The sequence below is a fragment of the Sinocyclocheilus grahami genome, unplaced genomic scaffold, assembly GCF_001515645.1.
Source record: "Sinocyclocheilus grahami isolate Dianchi unplaced genomic scaffold, SAMN03320097.WGS_v1.1 scaffold552.1, whole genome shotgun sequence".
NCBI lineage: Eukaryota > Metazoa > Chordata > Actinopteri > Cypriniformes > Cyprinidae > Sinocyclocheilus > Sinocyclocheilus grahami.
The window spans coordinates 683,842-705,114 of NW_015505731.1; the positions used below are offsets into that span (position 1 = coordinate 683,842).

Sequence of the window (21,273 nt, forward strand, 5' to 3'; positions counted from 1 at the left end):
AATTATTCCCATATGACCTGTATTGTTGGTTGGTTTAACCTTTACGCTTAATGTTACCTATTGTTTTTAATTATGTAAGTAATGAATGATGCCCCAGATACATAAAAGTTATCATGATCAAACTGAACTTTTGGTATGCATTTATATGATGCACGCATAAACTGCTGCGAATCATTGTGTGTAATTCGTGCGGCGATCGTCTTACACGTGGTGTCATGTGCAGGCAGTGAAACCAAAAGCTCCTGGAACTGATGCCACCTTCAGAGAAGAGTAATTGCAGACACACCCAGTCCTATTAGATGCGCAAACATCCATTGTTGCAAGAACGGTACAACGTCAAATCTTTTTATTGCTTCCCAGTCACAGCAATTGAACTAAACAAAGGCAAATTTTCTGCATTTAATATCCTTTGGCGAAACCGTTTGGGGTAATTCCCTTGTAAATAAGCAATTTAAAGGGAGACTGTTTATTATTACAACTATATGCATGACATCTAGCTGCTAACTGATATTAAAACGTAGTCATCAGTCTTCACAACATCACTGTCAGACGTTTTTGTTCATTTATCATGTATATTAATCACATTACTTAAGAGTTTGTAAGTGTATTGTAGTTTTAAGAGGCCTTCACATTACATTTTTAACTCTGGAGCTCAAAACCAGTCTCAAGTCCATGGGGTATATTTTTAGCAATAGCCAAAAAAAACATTGTATGGGTCACAATTATCGATTTTTCTTTTATGACAAAAATCATTAGGATATTAAGTAAAGATCATGTTCCATGAAGATATTTTGTAAATATCCTACTGTAAATATATCAAAACTTAATTTTTGTTTAGTAATATGCATTGCTAAGAACTTCATTTGGACAACTTTAAAGGCGTACATTTTTTTATTTTATTTTAAACCCTCAGATTCCAGATCTTCAAATAGTTGTATCTCGTCCAAATTTCGTCCTATCCTAACAAACCACAAATCAATGGAAAGCTCATTTATTCAGCTTTCAGATGGTGTATACATCTCAATTTCGAAAAATGTACCCTTATGACTGGTTTTGTGGTCTAGGGTTACATTTTATTTCAAATGCTTACATTTATGGCTGTTTGATGTTTTTCATTTTAGATGTTTTAGAATGATGTTTTCTATTTTATTCTATTCTATTTTAAAATGGATTTTTTTCCCCAGTGATGCAGAGCATCATTACTCCAGTCTTGAGTGTCACATGATCCTTCAGAATTCATTCTAATATGCTGATTTACTGCTCAAGACAGATTTCTGATTATTATCAGTGTTGAAAACCATTTAATTTGCAGTTTAGTTACTGCATAATATTTTTATAGAAACTACAGGTGCATCTCAATAAATTAGAATGTCGTGGAAAAGTTCATTTATTTCAGTAATTCAACTCAAATTGTGAAACTCGTGTATTAAATAAATTCAATGCACACAGACTGAAGTAGTTTAAGTCTTTGGTTCTTTTAATTGTGATGATTTTGGCTCACATTTAACAAAAACCCACCAATTCACTATCTCAACAAATGAGAATATGGTGACATGCCAATCAGCTAATCAACTCAAAACACCTGCAAAGGTTTCCTGAGCCTTCAAAATGGCCTCTCAGTTTGGTTCACTAGGCTACACAATCATGATGAAGACTGCTGATCTAACAGTTGTCCAGAAGACAATCATTGACACCCTTCACAAGGAGCCACAAACATTCATTGCCAAAGAAGCTGGCTGTTCACAGAGTGCTGTATACAAGCATGTTAACAGAAAGTTGAGTGGAAGGAAAAAGTGTGGCACGACATTCTAATTGATTTAGATGCACCTGTATTTTTTTTTTCAGGATACATCTTGGCATTTACTTCTTTTGTAACTAAATGTGCATATCTTTTCTGTTGCTTTTGATTGATTGAACGTGTCTTCACTAAATAAAATTATTAATTCTTTTTGACCTTATTGAAAAATCTTTAAAAGGTACTGTATGTCCCAGGGGCCAGGGATTTTCATTTTTTTATGAAAACTTAATATATAAATATATTTAAATCATATGTTAAAATCCTATTAAAACAATTTACCATGCCTTTTCCACCACTTTTCAAATTCCTTTTAGGTAACGGCTTCAATGTTATGAAAATCATGTTTTAAACTATGATGATATAAGCAAGCAGTGAAAAAATTAACAATATAGTTTATACAGTATTGTGAGTAAATGATTTATATACAATACATTTTTGAAAATTAAGGTTGTTCCACAGTTCTGCCTACATTTCCACTACAACAAACCAAAAAAAAAAAAAAGGAAAAAAAGAAAGGTAGAAAAATTACGATAATTACTATTCATGAATTGAGTTTTTCTATAGTGTATAATTTCAGCTGTTATTTTGTAATTATACAAAAGTATTTAGTATGCATAAATTATTTTATTAGGAAAATGTTTAAAATATTATATTCTATCACTGTCATTTCCACCACATAATGACGTGGAATGAACCACAGAATCATTTAAGATGTGGTGAAAATATTGACAAAAAAATGAAAGAATTTTCCATTATGTATATTCACTGTTGGACATTGGTAATGGACAAATTATATAATGTGCTGAGAAGTAATGTGGTTTGAACAATATTGTTTGCACATTATATGAATGCAAGTATTGGAGAAAGCACAAGAGAAGTTTAGTCTTTCCTGCTGAAAAGACCGACTGACTTAAGGCATCGTGAATATGGGCTGTATATTGTCTGGTCAATCCACCTGCGGAACCTGGACACGGCTGTATAAACCCCTGGAAACCTAGAATCTCCACAGCCATTTCCCCAAGAGACCAGGCCATAAACACATCCATCACACACCAGCGGCCCTCCGGAGTCTCCCTGGAACACCAGAACGCCAACATCCTTATAGAGCATTTGAATGGGTAACGGAGAATGTCAGCTGGTCATTACCACTAGTGTTTTTCCACTTTACCTTACACGCATCTTTTCCTCCTGTGCTGGACCCAGCGCAGATCATGTTTGCTGTGATGTTTCCGCTGAAGGAGTTACTGCTGTTGCACTTGGAGGTGGAGACAATGGGGAGTTTGACCGTACGCAGGGTGAGGGGCGTCAAACCTCCGCTGTGGCTGGTGGAGCCCCATCCAGACACCCGGCACATCCTGCCCGCCAGCAGCCCTGCGTTCTGTTTCGGGAGCGGGGCGAGGGACATGTACCTGTTCAGCTCTATGGGCGCACTAAGCTGAAAGAACCCACACCCAGAGACAGGCATACAGATCAGAGTTGATATAAAAGCACAGCGAACTCAATATTAACTTACATTGTATAACGAGTAAATAAAACATTATTGGAGTACATTTAGAAGGAAAATACTATTTCAGTCTTTCTACTTTGTTTAATACAATGTGTTACTTGCTGTTTCATTGTAATCAGTGTTTTTGAACGAATTGATTGAATGAACAATTCAGTGACTAATTTCAGACAGAAACTGTAATTTTGAACAAATGTGTTGAATGAATGATTCAATGATTAATTCTCAAAGCATATCGCATACTTTCTGAGTAGGTCCTTCTTTTGATTAAGCACTTCAGAAGTATGTTCTGTATAGTAGAAGTGTGCAGTGTTGAATGAAATCCGGATGTACAGTGCCCTCCACTAATATTGTCACCCTTGGTAAATATGAGCAAAGGTGGCTGTGAAAATAAATGTGTATTGTTTATCCTTCTGATCATTTTTATTCAAAAAATTCACAAAATTCTAACCTTTCATTGAAGTAAAACAATGGAATGTGATGGGGAAATCTCATGATGAAATACATGTTTTTTACTAGTTCATGTTGGCCACAATTATTGGCATCCAATTATTGCAACGTCCTTTTCCCATAATAACAGCTCTGAGTTTCTCCTATAATGCCTGAAGAGTTTGGAGAACACCTGAAAAGAGATCAGAGACCATTCCTTCATACAGAGCCTCTCCAGATCCTTCAGATTCACAGCTCCGTGTTGGTGCTTATTCTCTTCAGTTCACCACAATCATTTTCTGTAGGGTTCAGGTCAGAGGACTGGGACGGCCATAGCAGAAGCTTCATGTTGTGCTCAGAGACACATTTTTGTGTTTGTTTTGGATTATTGTCCCGATGGAAGATCCAACCACGACCCATTATAAGATTTCTAACAGAGGCTGTCAGGTTTCGATTTTTTATCTGTTGGTATTTGATAGAATCCATGATGCTATGCATCTGAACAAGATGTTCAGGACCTCCGGCACAAAAACAGGCCGACAACATTAAAGATCCATCAGTATATTTAACTTTGGGCATGGGGTACTTTTTATCCCTGTTTGCACCAAACCCATCTAGTGGTAAAAAGCTCTATTTTTAGTTTCATCTGACTACAGAAGCCAGTGCCATTTGAAGATCCAGTCGTGTCTGACAACTGAATATGCTGGAGTTTGCTTTTGGATGAGCGAGGAGGATTTTTCTTGAAACCCTTCCGAACAACATGTGGGGATGTAGGGGCTATTTAATATTCTTTAGGCTTTCTGACCCCAAGACTCATCTAATCTCAGTAATTCTCCAGCTGTGACCCTTGGAGTGGCTTTGGCCACTCAAACTCTCCTCCTCACCGTGCATTAGGACGATACAGATGGTGGAAATGGGGATTTTCAATGCTTTATCCCTTTTCTTACAACCACTTTCTATTTTGTGAAGCTCAACAATCTTGTTCTGCACATCAGCACTATATTCCTTGGTTTTCCTCCTTGTGATGGATGATTAAGGGAATTTGGCCTTTGTGTTCCTCATATTTATAATCCTGTGGAACAGGAAGTCATGGCTGGAAAATTTCATGCTCCTAGTCACCCTGGTGTGCTAAAAAATTTAAATATTAAAGGGAATATAATTCATATATATATTGATCATAAGAATATCTAGGGGTGCCAGTAATTGTTATCAACATGCATTGGAGAAAAACATTTATTTCATCATGAGATTTTCAGTCAGAGGCATCCAGTCACTTGTCTTATTCCTGAATGAATCAGTGATTTTGAACAAATCAGTTGAATGAATGATTAAATGATTCAAGACTCAGGCTGCATCCAAAATTGCATACTTCCCTATTATATAGTAGGTGAAAAACAGTATACGAGCCAAGTAGTATGTCCAAATTCATCAGTAAGATGAAACTACCCAGATGACAACACACCTTCCTATCATATAGAATGTATTTTTTAATGATCATGACGTAACTACATTTTCAAAAGAAGTACCTATTTAGAGAGTATGCGATTTCAGACGCAGCCTCAGTTAGTGACTCGATATCAAGTTCCAGCAATTCCAGCACTTCTGAGACACAGCTTAGCCAATCAAATTCTCAAGGACTAGAACTAAATGTTATATAATTTAAATGACTCGATGACTGTTAATCAACAGGTTCTGAAAAGTTTCATTATGTAAGGGATAATGTATAGCCAGTCTGTAATATAAATTCCTACTGGATGATGAGGACATAAGGTTTTGAAAATATTTTAATGTATTTATTTATTTTTTCTTTTAACATTTTTAGCTCTGTTGTTTCTTTATATTAGATTGTCATAATTGATGCCATGAATGCCATGATAATTGACCAGATTGAAGCATCCAATACTTTCTTATTCACTCACTTGAGAGTGGTATAAGCACCAAGGTGCCATACCTTTATGAGCATAATATCTGCATTATTGGTGGTCCTGTTGTACTGAGGGTGCGGGATAAGCGACAGAGGCTTGGAGTACTGCTCTGTCCCCTCATAAGCACCTAAAGTATAGTCTCCAGCCACCACCATCATCTGATCCATCCTTAAAGACAAGCAAAAATACACTCAAGACCCTCTGAAAAAACATGGGATGATATTCTAACACCACCATACTTAAGCAACAGTGAAGAAACAGATACTTATATGCTTGATATCTGATTTCTTGTTATACACAGTGACTCTTTTGTAGGGGACATGAGTTGAATAACAGTATTTCTCGCTGTTAGCAGCCTCATCCGTGCCAAGCTGCAGATAAGCCAGCATTCATTAAGTCCCACACGGGGATGACGGGTCAAGGTTAGCGTGCGTCCTGAGTGCCTGTCTGCTTTACTCTGGCTTTCGACTCACCCACGGACTTGGCTATTAAGTCTCCTGCCATACTATACATCCTGTAAGTCTCATTAACAGCCTGTTAGGCAGAGAATTTATTTAAAGGAAAGGTGAAAAATCACACACCCAATATTGCAATGGGCGGCTGTAAGCACCCAGGACTTATGGACCAGAGATCCGCCACAGAAGTGCTGGCCCTTCGAGCTCTGTAGCGATACAATGTATTTGATTGAATTTGGTGAGGGGGTATATCCGCCAACAATGCGCCCCTGAACAAAGTCCAGACCTGGAAAACATTATAAAAAACATTAAAAACATAAGGTGACAGTGAAAGGACAATGAAATAAACCTCTCATCTCAGGATACATAGGCTGATGTTCTAAGGCTTCTTATTGGTTACAAAGTGGTTTGTTAATGGTAGTATGCAGCAGTGGTTTATGATTTATGATATTTATGAACATTAAAAATGTTCACGATAAAGAAAAGAAAAAAAAAACTTTTAAAATTCTAGTTGTGTCTAGTTTGTATATGTTGGTTTGTAACTGACTCTAATGATTAATGAGTTTAAATGTAATGACTCTAATAATGTCATGTGGTATAACTAATAAGTAAAAACTATGAACATATTTCCTTAATATATATGACTGATACATTAAATTTCCCTAATTTCAAAAATGTTTTAAAAATATTTTCGATTTACATATGTACCTTAAAATTTCAGATATTTGAAATGTATATAAAGAGTGGAATTTTCTGATATTTTGAGGCTCATGATTTTATATATATATATATATATATATATGTATATATATATATATTGTAAAATCCTACGATTCATTTTTAAGTTTAAAGTACTTTATTTGCATGATTGTGTTTACATATAATATTACCAAAACATTAAACACAAACCAAGTAAATATGACAAGAAAAAAATATAAATATATTAAAAGATAAAAATAAGAAAAAATAAGAAAAAAAATAAACAAACACACACACATACATACACATAATATACTGTATATAATAGATAATTAAGGTATATACTGTAATAATGTATATGTACAACAATGGTTTTTGAGTCTGTTGAGTGTAAAATCTGATTTACATTCAAATTTTATGGAGACCCACAAACAAAGCATTCCTTTAGTGTCCCTGTACCCCAGTTTAAAAATGCAATGCCATACAGTGCAACTTAACTGTCCAAATATGTGTTGTGTCCACTATATGTGGTGATTTATTTGTGGCCTGGAGCTGATGACTTGGGTCAGTCCAGTCTATCATGCCCTTTCACATGCATCCCTTTTTCCTCATGCCAGACTCCCAGAGGAGGCATATGAGGTGCGAGGAGCAGCTGTGTCAGCCCTCTTCTCCCTGGGATGGATTATACCTAAGAAGCTTACATTGTTCACCATCACATGGCACAGATTGGGAGATGCTAAGGGGATTTGGGACAACTCTAACTTTTGAGAGGTCCATCTATGCTAGGATGACACTGAGATGAGCTCAACACTACAGGCTGAGTAAATCACTTCCTTCCCATAGGTCAGTGCAGATGTCCCACCTATCCTCTACCCAAGCTTCCTGTTAATTAACAGATGGGCAACACTGGATTTAGCCAATCACTTGAGATATTTATAGCTCCTCTGCTTCAGAGGTGTGCCAAGCAGAAAAAGGGTAGGCAAAATGCAAACATCTGCTCAGACTTTAAAACAGCTTTATATTGTGAAATAATTAACCACTTCATGTAAGCATGAACAATTATGCTGATTGAAAAAATAAAAAATGTCAGTGTTCCACAAAACTGTCACAAACCAGATATTAGATGATGAAAATGATAACTGAAAACTTTAAACAATCAAGCATACATCATTCATTAAAAACGCCCTATGGAAATAGTAGTTTTCAAACATGTCCCGCGGATATTGACACATCCTCAGAGCATGAGAGCCGATTCAGAGCAGAACACTGAAACTTGAATAGACAAGAAACAGATATTTTGCATATATATATTTTTTACTGCACTTGCTAATACCACAGGCTTGACATATCAACACCTTTATAGCACTCCATAAATTGTTTAGGGAAATGTTTTGCTATGTTTACTTCACCTAATGAATTGTCACACATTGGGACCAACCGACTGTACGTGAGCTAACATTGCTGTGCATGAGTGTGAGTGCAAAAGAGACTACAGATGAACAGAGACAGTTCATGTCAACATAAATAGTAGTGCATGTTTTTAAGTGTAAATCTCACTAATTTAAACTTTTATGCTTTACAATAAAAAAGGAAAGCGAAATAATCTAGACAAAAAACATTACTTTTTTGTTTTAATATAGAACCCTAACCCTAACCTAACCCTAACCCTAACCCTAACCCTTGTTTTAATATAGAACGTAAAACAAACAAGCAAATAAATACTGTTATCTAGTTTTCATAACCCCATTTTCATTCTGCAGGCATTAAAAGTGTAGTCAATTATTTTTAATACTGAGATTTTAATATAATATAATATAATATAATATAATATAATATAATATAATATAATATAATATAATATAATATAATATAATATAATATAATATAATATAATATAATATAATATAATATAATATAATATAATATAATATAATATAATATAATATAATATAATATAATATAATATAATATAATATAATATAATATAATATAATATAATATCTTCATGGTGGATGCATTATTATAAGTGTAGTCAATTATTTTTAATACTGAGAAGGTAGATTTAAAAAATAAAATAAAATAAAACTGTCATCTAATTTTATAACCCCATTTTCATGGAGGCATCTTAAGTGTAGTCAATTATTTTTAATACTGAGAAGGTAACATTTTTAAATATAATATAACATAATATACTGTATAGGCCTAACATAAAATGCTTATCTAGTTCCATAACCCCATTTTCATGATGGAGGCATTATTAAAAGTGTAGCCAATTATTTATAATGTTTAGCAGGAGGCCTCATTATAAGCAATTATAACCAATTTTCATTAGTGTAAAGTCCAATGGTTCAGTGGTCTGATATCAGGATAATTGCCTGAAAAACTTCACATCAAGTGGGCAAAGCTCCTGGTTTGTTTATGAAGCATCTGCTTTATTTGTGAACATGTGCAGTTGTTACATTAAGGAGTTATTTCTGCCTGTTCCTTAAAGATGTTTTTGCTTGTGTAACCTAACATAGCCAAGTTGATTCTTTCAAAGTAAGCAATATCTGTGTGATTTTTAGATTGACAAAATGTCTAATGTGTGCAATTCATTAGCAAGACAGAAATCTAGTAATCAGAGCAATGTTGCAGTCAAGTGTCAATGTAGCTTTCCAAACCACCAAGGAGCCGCGCTTCACTGCTTGTAATGCTGTCACCTAGCAACATATCTTCTGAAACCAATCCAGGATAACTACCACCTGTTATTTTTGGGAAATCAAAAGGAACTGCTGCGTATAACAAACACAGATTATCATCGATCCAGTGTTCATTTACAAGACCACACATGTTCATTTAGATTTATGAGGCATAATGTATCTAAACACCATATAATTCATTCTTTATGAAGTTATATTTCATATTAAGTGCCAAATTGAGCAGTTAAACCAAAGATTATAGAAGGATGTAACCATTTGCTGAAAAGCCAATCCACTTCCATAATGTAATTGTAAAATGTATTAACGTAACTTACATTTATACTATTTTATCATTTCATCCATAAATATACATTGCATTCTTATTTATAACAGTAACATGAGTTAAAGAAGACAGAAAAGAAAGCTTGCATACAGATGTCCACTTTCCTCAGAATAGCAGCTTGTATCCTTAATCAAGAACAGCTTTTATTTTTAAAGTGCTAATCCAAGTGATTAGCCAGACATGTTTTTTTCCATTTAAATAAAGAAGAGTGCCATCTAAATGTGATTTCTCAGCACTTCTCTTCTGCGCATTTGTGAATATATTTATTCAAATAGATGTTTCAATGCACAGTTCAGGATAAGAATACACTGTGGATTTTTCATCCCCAAACCACTCGCATTTCAAAGCTGATGACTCACAACAACAAGTGGTGGCAAAGATGAGACAGAGTAGCTATTATTTCCTATTGAAATATTCTTTATGTACTGTGAGAAGTCATGTGATAAGGGTAACAGTAACGCAAATGTCTTTCAGTTAGTTGTGACACTGCCAGCACTGTAAAACTGTTGATGATCTGAACTCCGTAGAAACTGAGCATTTGCATTCCTCAGATCTGATCTTTGCTCAGTTATCTTTGTTTTAGTGCCAGATATACTGTAGTATCTTGAATACAGCAACAACGAGCAAGTCATCATTAAAAAAAAGGAAGAACACAAGCTCACAAGTAATATTGAGTCATCCAGCCGTACTTAGCATCTGAGTTCCTGATGAAGTGATAAATGCAAAAATTATAATATACAGAACCAACAAGGTCCCCTTTTTAACTGTAATTAAGTTTTAAGCTGACTAGTGAAGATGTAAGAAACAGTTCTTGAATGAGTAAAAAAAGTTCAGTCAAATCAGTATTTTACTTCCTTTTAAAGTATCATTAGTCTAATCAAATTCTAACACTACGCATTATGATTGATTCCCAACACAATAATATTTTAAATCATAATCAAATTAATCTGATTAACTAGCTGAAATAAAGTTGTTTTTTTGTTAATATATATTATTTTATTTCAGTTATTAAAAATGTTTTTTATAGTTAACTGTAATAACCCTACCATCTGTTTAAGTTTGTGCTTCAGTACTTACACAAAACGTGTTCTTTCTTGTAAGTTTCTTCAGAAAGAATGAATCTGTCAACATTATTGGATGCAATTATCTGTGTGTGGCACAAAGATCAAGTAAAAATAAAGTATTACTATTACTATAAAGTAAACTATTTTCCTGTTTAACTGCTTTGACACAACCAGTATTGTATAAAGTGCTATACAAATAAAGGTGACTTGACTTGACTTAACACATAGTATATACAGTAATTAAAGTAAATTCTGAAGCCTGTTGTGAGTAAACCTTCCCAGGTAGTATGAGCTTTAGCAAGTGCAATACTAACTTTGTAATCTTTCATGGACATATAAACCTTCATTAGAAGTGAATAATGAATGCAAATTAACCTCTAATCAGAAGATATCTAATTCAGATTCTAGAAATAATTCCGCAAACAATCACACCTGAGAATCAGTTATCTCGTTTAACAGATATGTAGCCTATCATTCTTATATTTAATGACTTTTTACAAACTTTTTAGAGGTGGCATAAATGCAGTCCCAAATAACGGTTGTTGTTGTTTGAAACAGTACATTTCATTCCTTTACTTATTTATCTATTTGCTAAAATACCACTGATTACAACAAAACTCAAACTTTGTATCTTTTACTACAGGTTGTTATATGAACAGCCATTCATTAAATAATAACTAATACAAAGTGATTAGTAAGTGTTTTGATTAAAGAATAGGCTCATAAGTGTCATTCTTACGAGAAGCAGACTACACTAGTCAATGTTGCAGGACTATAGTTCCCTTTTGAACGTTCACTCAACATTGAGAATCATTCGCTGTGGGAACTCCTCCCCTTCTCCAAAAATCCTGAAACTAAATAAACTGGCCAATTGTTGCTAATTATGCAAACTGCATGCAAATACTGACAAGCCTGCAGGCAGTATATAATGCAATGAGAGCAACAATTGCCTCAGAATCTTCTCCTGCACGCTGCTATTTTCAAAGACGCACCAGAAAATACAGGTACTTCACTGCATCCAATGGCCACCTTCTGTCAACTTTGCACGGGCACATCAGCCCGCTGGACCCACACGAGCACTACATCACCTGACTGTGCCTAGCCCACGCTAAGGCTATGTTCTTGGAGTCTGACTGCGTACAGTGCGCTCACTTGCAGGCACCCGTTTTGAGGACTCGGAGGAACATCACTCGTGGTCTTGCAGGGACAAGGCCCACTGCCGCCAGCGAGCCGCTGGTGGGCCATCCCCTCATTCTGAGCCATCGGCCCCAGTCCTTTTCGCTGACCAGAGCCGTGCACATGCCCCTTGACGAGGGGCCTTCCTTCCTTGAAGCCTTGTTGATTTACCACCCACCTCGCTGACAAGGCTTACACTTCCTTTGGCAAAGTGGCGTCCACACTGCATGCAATGGCAGTGCTGCAGGTTTTCCAAGCTAAGCTCCTGCAGTCCCTGGACTGTGGCGACATGGACTTGGATGGCGTGAAATCTGACCACGATGACAGACTTTGCGCTGATGGTGACAAAGCGCTCCGCTCAAGCCATCGGTCGATCCATGGGGTTCATGGTAGTCCTTCACAGGACCCTATGGCTGACCCTAGCTGACCTGAAGGACTCCGACCATAAGGCACTCCTCAACGCACCGATCACTTTCTCTGGCCTCTTTGGTGATGCCGTGGAGTCTGTTATCGAGCGAAGGTGATGAGTCACCTGATGCCCTGATGCACGTTCCGTGCACCGTCGAGAACACGCTCCTCTTCTGCACCCCGCTCCACTTAGATAATGGCTAAGTAGCGCACCACGTCCTCCACGGCTACATGAGTCGGATGTTCTGCGCAAGCAGTGGACAGGATGGGAAACATTGCTTCGGGAGGGCAGAGGTGGATCTGTTCACAACGAGCGAGAACACGTACTGCCCGCTGTTCTTTTCACGGTCTCACTCCCTGCTGATGGGGGATGCTCTGTCGTCGCGCTTGCGGAGAGCCAGACTTAATGCGTTCCCTCCGGTGAAGATTTTGCCTCTGGTGTTATGCAAAATCAGGGAAGAGAGATCGGTGATCCTCATTGCCCCGAACTGTCCGAATCAACCTTGGTTTCCGGACCTCAGGGAGATGCAGGTGGCACCCCCTTGGCAAATCACCCACAGGAGGGACCTGCTGTCTCAAGCGAATAGCACGATATGGCATCCCAGCCCAGAGCATGATTTTATATATATATATATACACACACACACACACACACACCCACACACACACACACACAGGTTTGTTTTTATGGTTTATGGGGACTCTCCATTTTTATACTGTACAAACCGTATATTCTATTGCCCTACACCAACCCTACCCCTAAACCTACCCCTCACAGGAAACTTTCTGCATTTTTAGATTTTCAAAAAAACTCATTCTGAATTATTTATAAGCCTTTTGAATTATGGGGACAACTGAAAACGTCCTCATAAATCACCTTCTCGTTGTAACACCTATGTCATACCCATGTTATTATACAAATGCAGCAAACACAATCACACACACACACACACACACACACACACACACACATTATATGTAACATTAGATTATGCTTTTTAATACCCCCGTATTAAAATTTAATTTAATTAATGCATTCAGAACATGCTCATCATCACAAAGTTCTATTCATTTCAAGACAAAGATAAGTAACGTGCCATTCATCCAAATACTAAGTAAAAGTAAACACTTAAAACGCTTAAACACTGTAAAAGGCAATACATTGCTTTGTTGCAAAGCTAAGGCTGCAGGCAAAAAGAAGTAGTTCAGCTCCTGATATTATTCAGTGTACTTACAGTTGGCTGGGATGAGTTTCAACAGCACCAGAAAGAGCAGCATGACTATGGCTAATGTGAGCGGGAAAAGCAGCACTGAAGGTCAGCAGGACTATATCTACTAAACCCCTCCACATAGGGTGAGGAAATCACATCAACACTGTTCTTCAGGTTTCCATAGTTCTGATTGCAGTATTCAAGGGGTGCTATGAATCAAACAGTGTTTGATTCAACTGAACAAGTTGGGCTTTCAGCAGGGTTGCCCTCCCTGACCTTCTCATAACAACACATAATGTGTTCTCGCTGGATCACCTCAACGCAATGGACATGTATTAAGACAAGTTAAGACATGTCACAAGTTCAGACAAGCCTTCCCAACTCTGCATGTGATAATTAGTCAGTCCCTTGTTAAAAATGCTAATGTGCTGCTTTTTAATATGAAACCAATCCTAAAGAGCTCAAATAATAATTTTGTAAAGATCCGTTAATACCAAGCTTGATAACTTTAAAGACAACTATTACAATAACTATATTAGTGCTGTTCACAATGACGATAACTGGTGACAATGTTCCGTTTACTATTTGTAATCTGCGACTTTAAATCCGTGCATTCTTTAAAGTCGGGTGGATTCTGACTGGCTCGTATTTGATCATTTATCAGCTGGAAAAATATTATTTTGAGAGAGATTCCAACGATACCACTGAGCTGTTATCATTATAGTTCCATTGTGGACTTCACAATTTTCATAGAATTAGAACATAGATTATTAAAACTTTATAGTTTTCATTTGTGTTAAGTTACCATCCTTAGTGTGAATGGCCCTTAGATACAACTGAAATTCTGGAAGCGAAGTTTTCAGTTATAGCTCATTTGATTGTAAAAGTTCATAGTGCCAAGAAGTCCTCAAGCCTGATCCAAAATATGTTATGGTGACATTGTGTTCTAACAAATCAAAAGAGCTTTTCTTAACAAGTTGGTGCTATGCTAAGATAGCAGGCTAAGCTGTTAGCTTGCTCACCAAAGGATAATTAAAAACACAAAGAAAGGGAAATGTTTAATTAATGTTAAATTAATTAAATTTTTATGCTTAATAAATACACTTGAAGGTGCAGGAAGAATTTGGAAAGAAAAAAGGGGAACAGGTTTATGAAAGAACCTCCATCAGGACACAGATTTAAAATCATGATAGAAATCCTATTAGCAGTTATGTTGGTTATCACCTTGGCTAACAATTAGAGCTGCTTAGCAATGCCTAGACGTTACAATCCCTGCCAGTGTTTCCTTGTGGCAGGTGATGAAATCTTGTAAATGGATTGTGTCTGGAGTGGTCTAGATGTTGACCTCAGTGAGATGTTGCCAGGGGGATCCAAGCTGGACTCAGGCACAATATATAGACCTTGTCCTGCAGTTTTGTGGTTCCTCCTTCACTGTTAAAGAGAGGTGGAGGAGGACCTCAACATGGCCGCCACTCCAGAGTCTCCAGCCGTCATGGCCACCATGTCAGAGGCTTCAGCCGTCTTGGAGGCCACTCCAGTGTTTCCGGCTGTCATGTATGTTGCACCTGAAGCTACCATGGCAGTCCCTAGCCGTTTGACTTCCAATTTGGTGGACCCACCACTGATGTCGCTACAGGTGGCCGGCATCCCCAGCCCGGCATCCTCTGCGCTTTCAAGCCTGGTGATCCTCCCTCCGTCTGCCGCGCTGCCTGTGATGGCGGTCGCCATCTTGTGTGCGTGGGCCACACAAAGCTCTCCAGCCCCTGAGTCTGCACCAGAGCCCTCTCCGGTCCATGAGTCTGCTCCAGATCCCGCTCAAGTACCAGAGCTCAGTCTTGTGTTGTTGCCTGTCAGTTAACTTTTTGCCTATCCTGTCTCGACCACTGAGGTCACCCTTGAGCTCCTGTCTTGGCCATCTCTGAACCCTCTGCCTGCCCTATCACGGCCATGAAGACGGTCCCTAAATCCCTTGCCAGTCCTGTCATTCCCACAGAGGCCGTTGTTAACCTTTCAGTTCTGTCTGTTACAGTTCCAACTCTGCCTGTACCACCGTGGAGGTCTCCAGCCCCACCTGCGCCGCCCTGGTGGTCTTCTACTCCACTGTGGAAATTTCCAGTCCCATCTGCTCTGCTGTGGTGGTCTTCTGCTCCGCCGTGGGGATCTCTGTTCCCGTCTGCTCCGTTGTGAGAATCTTGGGTCCCGTTTGTCCTGCCGGCTTCTTCTGGCCACCTGATCAGCCAGCTCTGCCCTTGTCTCCAGCTTCAGTCTGGTCTTCAGCTCCACCCTGACTACCTGTTTCATCCGCTCCGCCCTTGTCTCCAGCTTCAATCTGGTCTCCAGCTCCACCCTGACTACCTGATCCATCCGCTCCGCCCTTGCCTCCAGCTTCAGTCTGGTCTCCAGCTCCACCCTGACTACCTGATCCATCCGCTCCGCCCTTGTCTCCAGCTTCACTCTGGTCTCCAGCTCCACCCTGACTACCTGATCCATCTGCTCTGCCCTTGTCTCCAGCTTCACTCTGGTCTCCAGCTACACCCTGACTATCTGATCCATCCGCTCCGTCCTTGTCTCCAGCTTCACTCTGGCTACCTGATTCATCCACTCCGCCCTTGTCTCCAGCTTCAGTCTGGTCTCCAGCTCCAACCTGACTATCTGATCCATCCGCTCCGCCCTTGTCTCCAGCTTCACTCTGGTCTCCAGCCCCGCCCTGGTCGCTTGATCCGCCGGCTCTGCCCTGGTCTCATGCTCCATCACAGCCTCCAGGCCCTCTTTCTTCCACACCATGTGCCTACCATCCCTCTCCTGTTCCACCTCTGCTCCACCACCCTCCTGGACTTTTGTTTTGTGTTTCTTGTTTTGGAGAATCTGGAAGCCGCTCCTTAGGAGGGGGGCTATGTCACAATCCCTGCCTTTGTTTTCTGTGTCTGTGTCTTGGACTCTTAGTTTGTAGTTCTGTGTCTTCCTTGTTTTGTTTCCCTGCAGCTCTGTTCCCTTGTTTGTTGCCAAGGACACTCATTGGACCACACCCATCTGCTTGTTAGTTCCCTTGGTTACTCATTAGTTCAGCGCTATATATACAGCCCAAGTGTTTCTCTTGTGCTTTGTTTGTTATTTGTCTTACTTGCATATGTTCTTTGTCTTGTTTTCCGCATTTCTCTGTTGTTTTCACATTAAACATGCTGCACCTAGATCCTCACCTCTCCTCATCCTTCCCTGTTTGTGACACTTAGCATCTATAGGGGTAAGAAAAAGTCATGTGAACACCTGGGAAATAGGCAATATTTCATTAAGACATTTTACCCCCATTTCCCTTTAAAACAGCTTCCAACCTGAAGGCGTTTGATACAGATACTGAATAGTCTCCAGTTGAATGTTGTCTCTCAGAACATCTACCAGTTGCTTCAGAAATGTTGAAGGAGGGAATCTGCTTCTCGCTCTTTTTCCCCAAAACGCCCTACAGTAGTTTGATAATATTCAAGTCAGGTGATTTGCCTGATTGGGGCATATGTTAAAGTTTGTCTTGGTGCTCCAACTGTCCAGGTTTTATGATTATGACACCATCTTTTAGGGATTTTAGCATTGGTGTCCGTGATAACATTTTAGCAGTTGCAGCTCTTTCATGGATGCTGGCTTTGTGAAGTTCTCTGTGGCCAGTTTTTGTGGAAACAGGGCATTTAAAGTGAATATTGAGGTTAGCTGTCACTTTGCTACAGTAGCTCTGTGGACACAATCCTTCTAGACATGATAGCTTCAAACAAGAGGAGGCGATCACAGATATTCGGAGCTTTTGGGTCAGCCCAAGTCCTGGCGTGTTATTGTTTTTGTTCCTGCGAATAGTTAGTGTACAAACAAGACCATAAAACCAAAGGGACAGATGTGGTTGCACTATAAAAGCAAAGACAATATCACAGCTAAGTTATTGTGGGTGGAAGTTAGTGGAATTTAGCTGCTCAGGATTAAGCTTTCGATGCTCAGGGTGAGTTTTTATGCCATCCGTTTATGTTTTGGGTAGAAAAAGTAATATATTATATTATCATATATTAAAAAAATATATAATAATGTTTTTGAAGTCTTTTATGCATAAGAGGTTTCTTACGCTTCCCAAGACTGTATTTATTTGATCAAAAATAAAGTAAAAACAGTAATATTGTGAAATATTATTACAATTTAAAATGTCTGCTTTCTATTTGAATATATTTTAAAATGTAATTTATTCCCGTGATGCAAAGCTGAATTTTCAGCATCATTACTCCAGTTTTCAGTGTCTTTCAAAAAATCATTCTATGTTGATTTGCTGCTCAAGAAAAATGTATGTTTTTCAGCTGTTTGCAAACAGTTGCACTGCTTCATATTTTTGTGGAAACCATACTTTCAGTGTGTTGTATTTTTTATTTATTTATAAATTTTTTACATTATTTCTCAGGATTCTTTGATGAACACGTTTATTTGAATATATATATATATATATATATATATATATATATATATAGTTACAATGTAAAAAACTTAACTTTGATTAATAAATCCTTGTTGAATAAAAGTAGTGTGCATCATACATGTCATATTAACAATTTTAGACATTTTGAAATGACAGTGATTGATTAATGACAATGCCTATTCTTTGCATTTGTTTTTCTTTGAAAGAGAGTTTTATTAACTATTAAAAATACCTAAATCTAAAAAATAAATAAACCATCTAAAATAAACCTTTTTTCGATTTTAACTTTTAATCCAGCAGAGTAACCTGTTGTTGAAAAGCAATGACCATGCATTATGTAAAATGTGCTGTTTTGTCTTTACCACAGCTGTTTGTATTCGTTTCTCGACCTCTAAACCTCCTCTGTGTTTTAGACCCCTCAAACATGAAGAAATGCCTTGAATACACCTTGCTCCTCATCATCTCTTCGCTTCACGGTAAAGCACTGCATTACCTGAGTAACTCACAGTGGCGCCATCTAAAAAATAATGCAGATGTAACAGGAAGTTGCTTTCTGTGCATACATTATTGAAATCCGTTGGCGAGCACAAGCAGCTGGTGTTTTATGTTTATCTAGCATATACGAGGCCTCGCTTTATCATTCACAGGCTCACTGCAGCAGAGAATCATTGGAGGACAGGAGGTTGAGCCCTACTCCATAAAGTACCAGGCCTCTATCCAGTACAACAACTACCATTACTGCGGAGGAACGCTCATACACCGACAGTGGGTGGTTACTGCCGCTCATTGCTGGAGACCGTGAGTATTTCAGTCAGAATTCACCTTTATTGACAAGGAACTGAACACACCAAGCATGCTAGAGTATTTGAGGTAGGCCAAATCTTTACTCTGACTGTACTGATGTGGTAATGTTGGGTTCTGCTGTCTACTCTGTTCGCAGGAGCTATTTAATCAAAGTGGTTTTGAGTGAGCATAACCTCTCCAGTAAAGAGGGTGTTGAGCAGGTGTTCAATGTGTCCAGAGTTCTGGTGAATTACATGTACAGTTACAGGACATTTGATAGTGACATTATGCTCTTGAAAGTAAGTTCATCAAGCATGAAATATATAAAAATGTGCACATATGTTAATAAGTCTATGTTTATTTATCCTAGTATCCTAGTTTAGGAAGTAACAAACATATGTGTCCCTGGACCACAAAACCAGTCATAAGGGTCAATTTTTTTGAAATTGAGATTTATGCATCATCTGCATCATTTGGCCGAGATACAACTATTTGAAAATCTGGAATCTGAGAGTGCAAAAAAATCTAAATATTGAGAAAATCGCCTTTAAAGTTGTCCAAATGAAGTTCTTAGCAATGCATATTACTAATCAAAAATTAAGTTTTGATATATTTACGATAGGAAATTTACAAAATATCATCATGGAACATGAGGTTTACTTAATATCCTAATGATTTTTGGCATAAAAGAAAAATCAATAATTTTGACCCATACAATGCATTTTTGGCTTTTGCTACAAATATACCCCAGCTACTTAAGACTGGTTTTGTGGTCCAGGGTCACATATATGGTAACAGCATGTAACAAACTGAACTACTATTTCCTTTCTAGTAAATAAATAAAAATCTTTAGGAAATATTTTTTTTTCCAGTTTGTTATATGCATATATATGCATATATATAATAATATCAAGTAACAAACTGAAAAAAAAAACATGTTAATGGAAAAAATAGAGTGAAAAATCATATTGTGAAATATTATTACAATTCATTAGTTTTTTTATTGTAATAATATTTCACAATATTTTTGGTTTTAATTTATTCTACTCTAATATATTTTAAAATGCAATTTACTCCTGTAATATATTTTTAAATGTGTAATATGTGTAATGTAAAATATTTTACAATTTTATTCCTGTGATGCAAAGCTGAATTTTCAGCATCATTACTCCAGTCTTCAGTGTCACATGATCCTTCAGAAATCAATCTAATATGCTGATTTGCTGCTCAAGAAACATTTCTGATTATTATCAAAATTGAATTATCAATAATATATAATATTATCAACAGTTAAAAACGCAAATGATAATATTTTTCATTTCCATTCATTGTTGGATTTGTGCATTAGCTTGAAAAGCCTGCAGAGCTCAATGCCAACATTCAGCCGGCTGTGCTGCCAACCTCACTCGCTCCCTTACAAGGGGGCACAGTTTGCACGGTGAGCGGCTGGGGCGTCACTCAGGTCTACAGTTATTACCTGTCCCCCGTCCTGCGTGCTGTGGACGTCCAGATCATCCCTCAGTGTCAATACTACTACTACTACAGAATCACAGACAACATGGTGTGCGCCGGCTCCCCGCTGGGCGGCAAAGACTCCTGCCAGGTGAATCCGAGCAGCAGGGTTTTTATTCTGAAACCCAAAACACAGAGAGGAAAAGAGACGATATGCATACACATTATATTTTTAATTAAGCAAACAGCATCATAGAACCCTTAGCACTGTGTGATCCTGTGGTTGTTTGGCTGCAGGGCGACTCTGGTGGGCCTCTCATCTGTAATGGGTATTTTGAGGGGATCGTGTCCTGGGGCATCAGTTGTGCCAACAAGTATTTCCCAGGAGTCTACACCAAAGTCCGCAACTACGTCTCTTGGATCAACTGGATAATCGACAATGATAGCATCAGCTAGAATGTTCCTTTTCCAAAGGTTATCGAACTGCCACGCCATAGAAATGACACCAGATGGTCAAAAAGACAGTCAGTGTCGGTTAGATAAGATAAATACCAGCATTGAAACTTGTTTTATTCTTTTACGCTCTCAAACAAGGACGCTCAATTTATGAATGAAAGAAAGAGCAGAGCAGGTTTCGGATATCACACCGCAAAAAAACAAAACAAAAAGATTTTCTTAATATTTTTGTCTTGATTTTACGCCAGTAAAAACATCAATTTAACCACAAATTCTAGTACAAATATCTAAACATTCTTGAATATAGATACATTTACTTGAGAAGCAAAATTACTTAAGATGTAGTCTTGTTATCTGGTAAAAAATAAATAAATTATATATATATACAGTATATATATATATATATATATATATATATATATATATATATATATATATATATATATATATATAT

The 21,273-nt window shown here is 37.7% G+C and overlaps 2 protein-coding genes across 2 annotated transcripts; one reads left to right on the forward strand and one right to left on the reverse strand.

Moving 5' to 3' along the window:
- Positions 1–2,645: 2,645 nt before the first annotated feature.
- LOC107555990 (trypsin) lies at positions 2,646–13,984 on the reverse strand. The gene is made up of 6 exons (XM_016238953.1): positions 13,933–13,984; positions 13,715–13,765; positions 6,238–6,397; positions 5,683–5,824; positions 2,967–3,233; positions 2,646–2,872 (listed from the first exon to the last, which is right to left on the reverse strand). The coding sequence occupies exons 1-6, from the start codon at positions 13,982–13,984 to the stop codon at positions 2,678–2,680; spliced, it is 867 nt and encodes a 288-aa protein (XP_016094439.1). The 3' UTR covers positions 2,646–2,677.
- A 3,606-nt stretch (positions 13,985–17,590) lies between these two features.
- LOC107555995 (trypsin-3) lies at positions 17,591–21,130 on the forward strand. The gene is made up of 6 exons (XM_016238960.1): positions 17,591–17,666; positions 18,542–18,604; positions 18,776–18,926; positions 19,069–19,210; positions 20,260–20,514; positions 20,661–21,130. The coding sequence occupies exons 2-6, from the start codon at positions 18,553–18,555 to the stop codon at positions 20,817–20,819; spliced, it is 759 nt and encodes a 252-aa protein (XP_016094446.1). The 5' UTR covers positions 17,591–17,666; positions 18,542–18,552; the 3' UTR covers positions 20,820–21,130.
- The last annotated feature ends 143 nt before the right edge of the window (positions 21,131–21,273 follow it).

Bases quoted from the DNA above. Each gene is read 5' to 3' on its own strand.
- LOC107555995 (XM_016238960.1), top strand. From the start codon at position 18,553: ATGAAGAAATGCCTTGAATACACCTTGCTCCTCATCATCTCTTCGCTT. The intron at 18,605-18,775 runs GTAAAGCACTGC...TATCATTCACAG, and splicing joins CATCATCTCTTCGCTTCACG to GCTCACTGCAGCAGAGAATC. The intron at 20,515-20,660 runs GTGAATCCGAGC...GTTTGGCTGCAG, and splicing joins GCGGCAAAGACTCCTGCCAG to GGCGACTCTGGTGGGCCTCT.
- LOC107555990 (XM_016238953.1), bottom strand. From the start codon at position 13,984: ATGTGTTGTTATGAGAAGGTCAGGGAGGGCAACCCTGCTGAAAGCCCA. The intron at 5,825-6,237 runs GTGTGTGATTTT...CTTGTCTTTAAG, and splicing joins GCCGCCCATTGCAATATTGG to GATGGATCAGATGATGGTGG. The intron at 3,234-5,682 runs GTATGGCACCTT...GGGTTCTTTCAG, and splicing joins CAGATATTATGCTCATAAAG to CTTAGTGCGCCCATAGAGCT.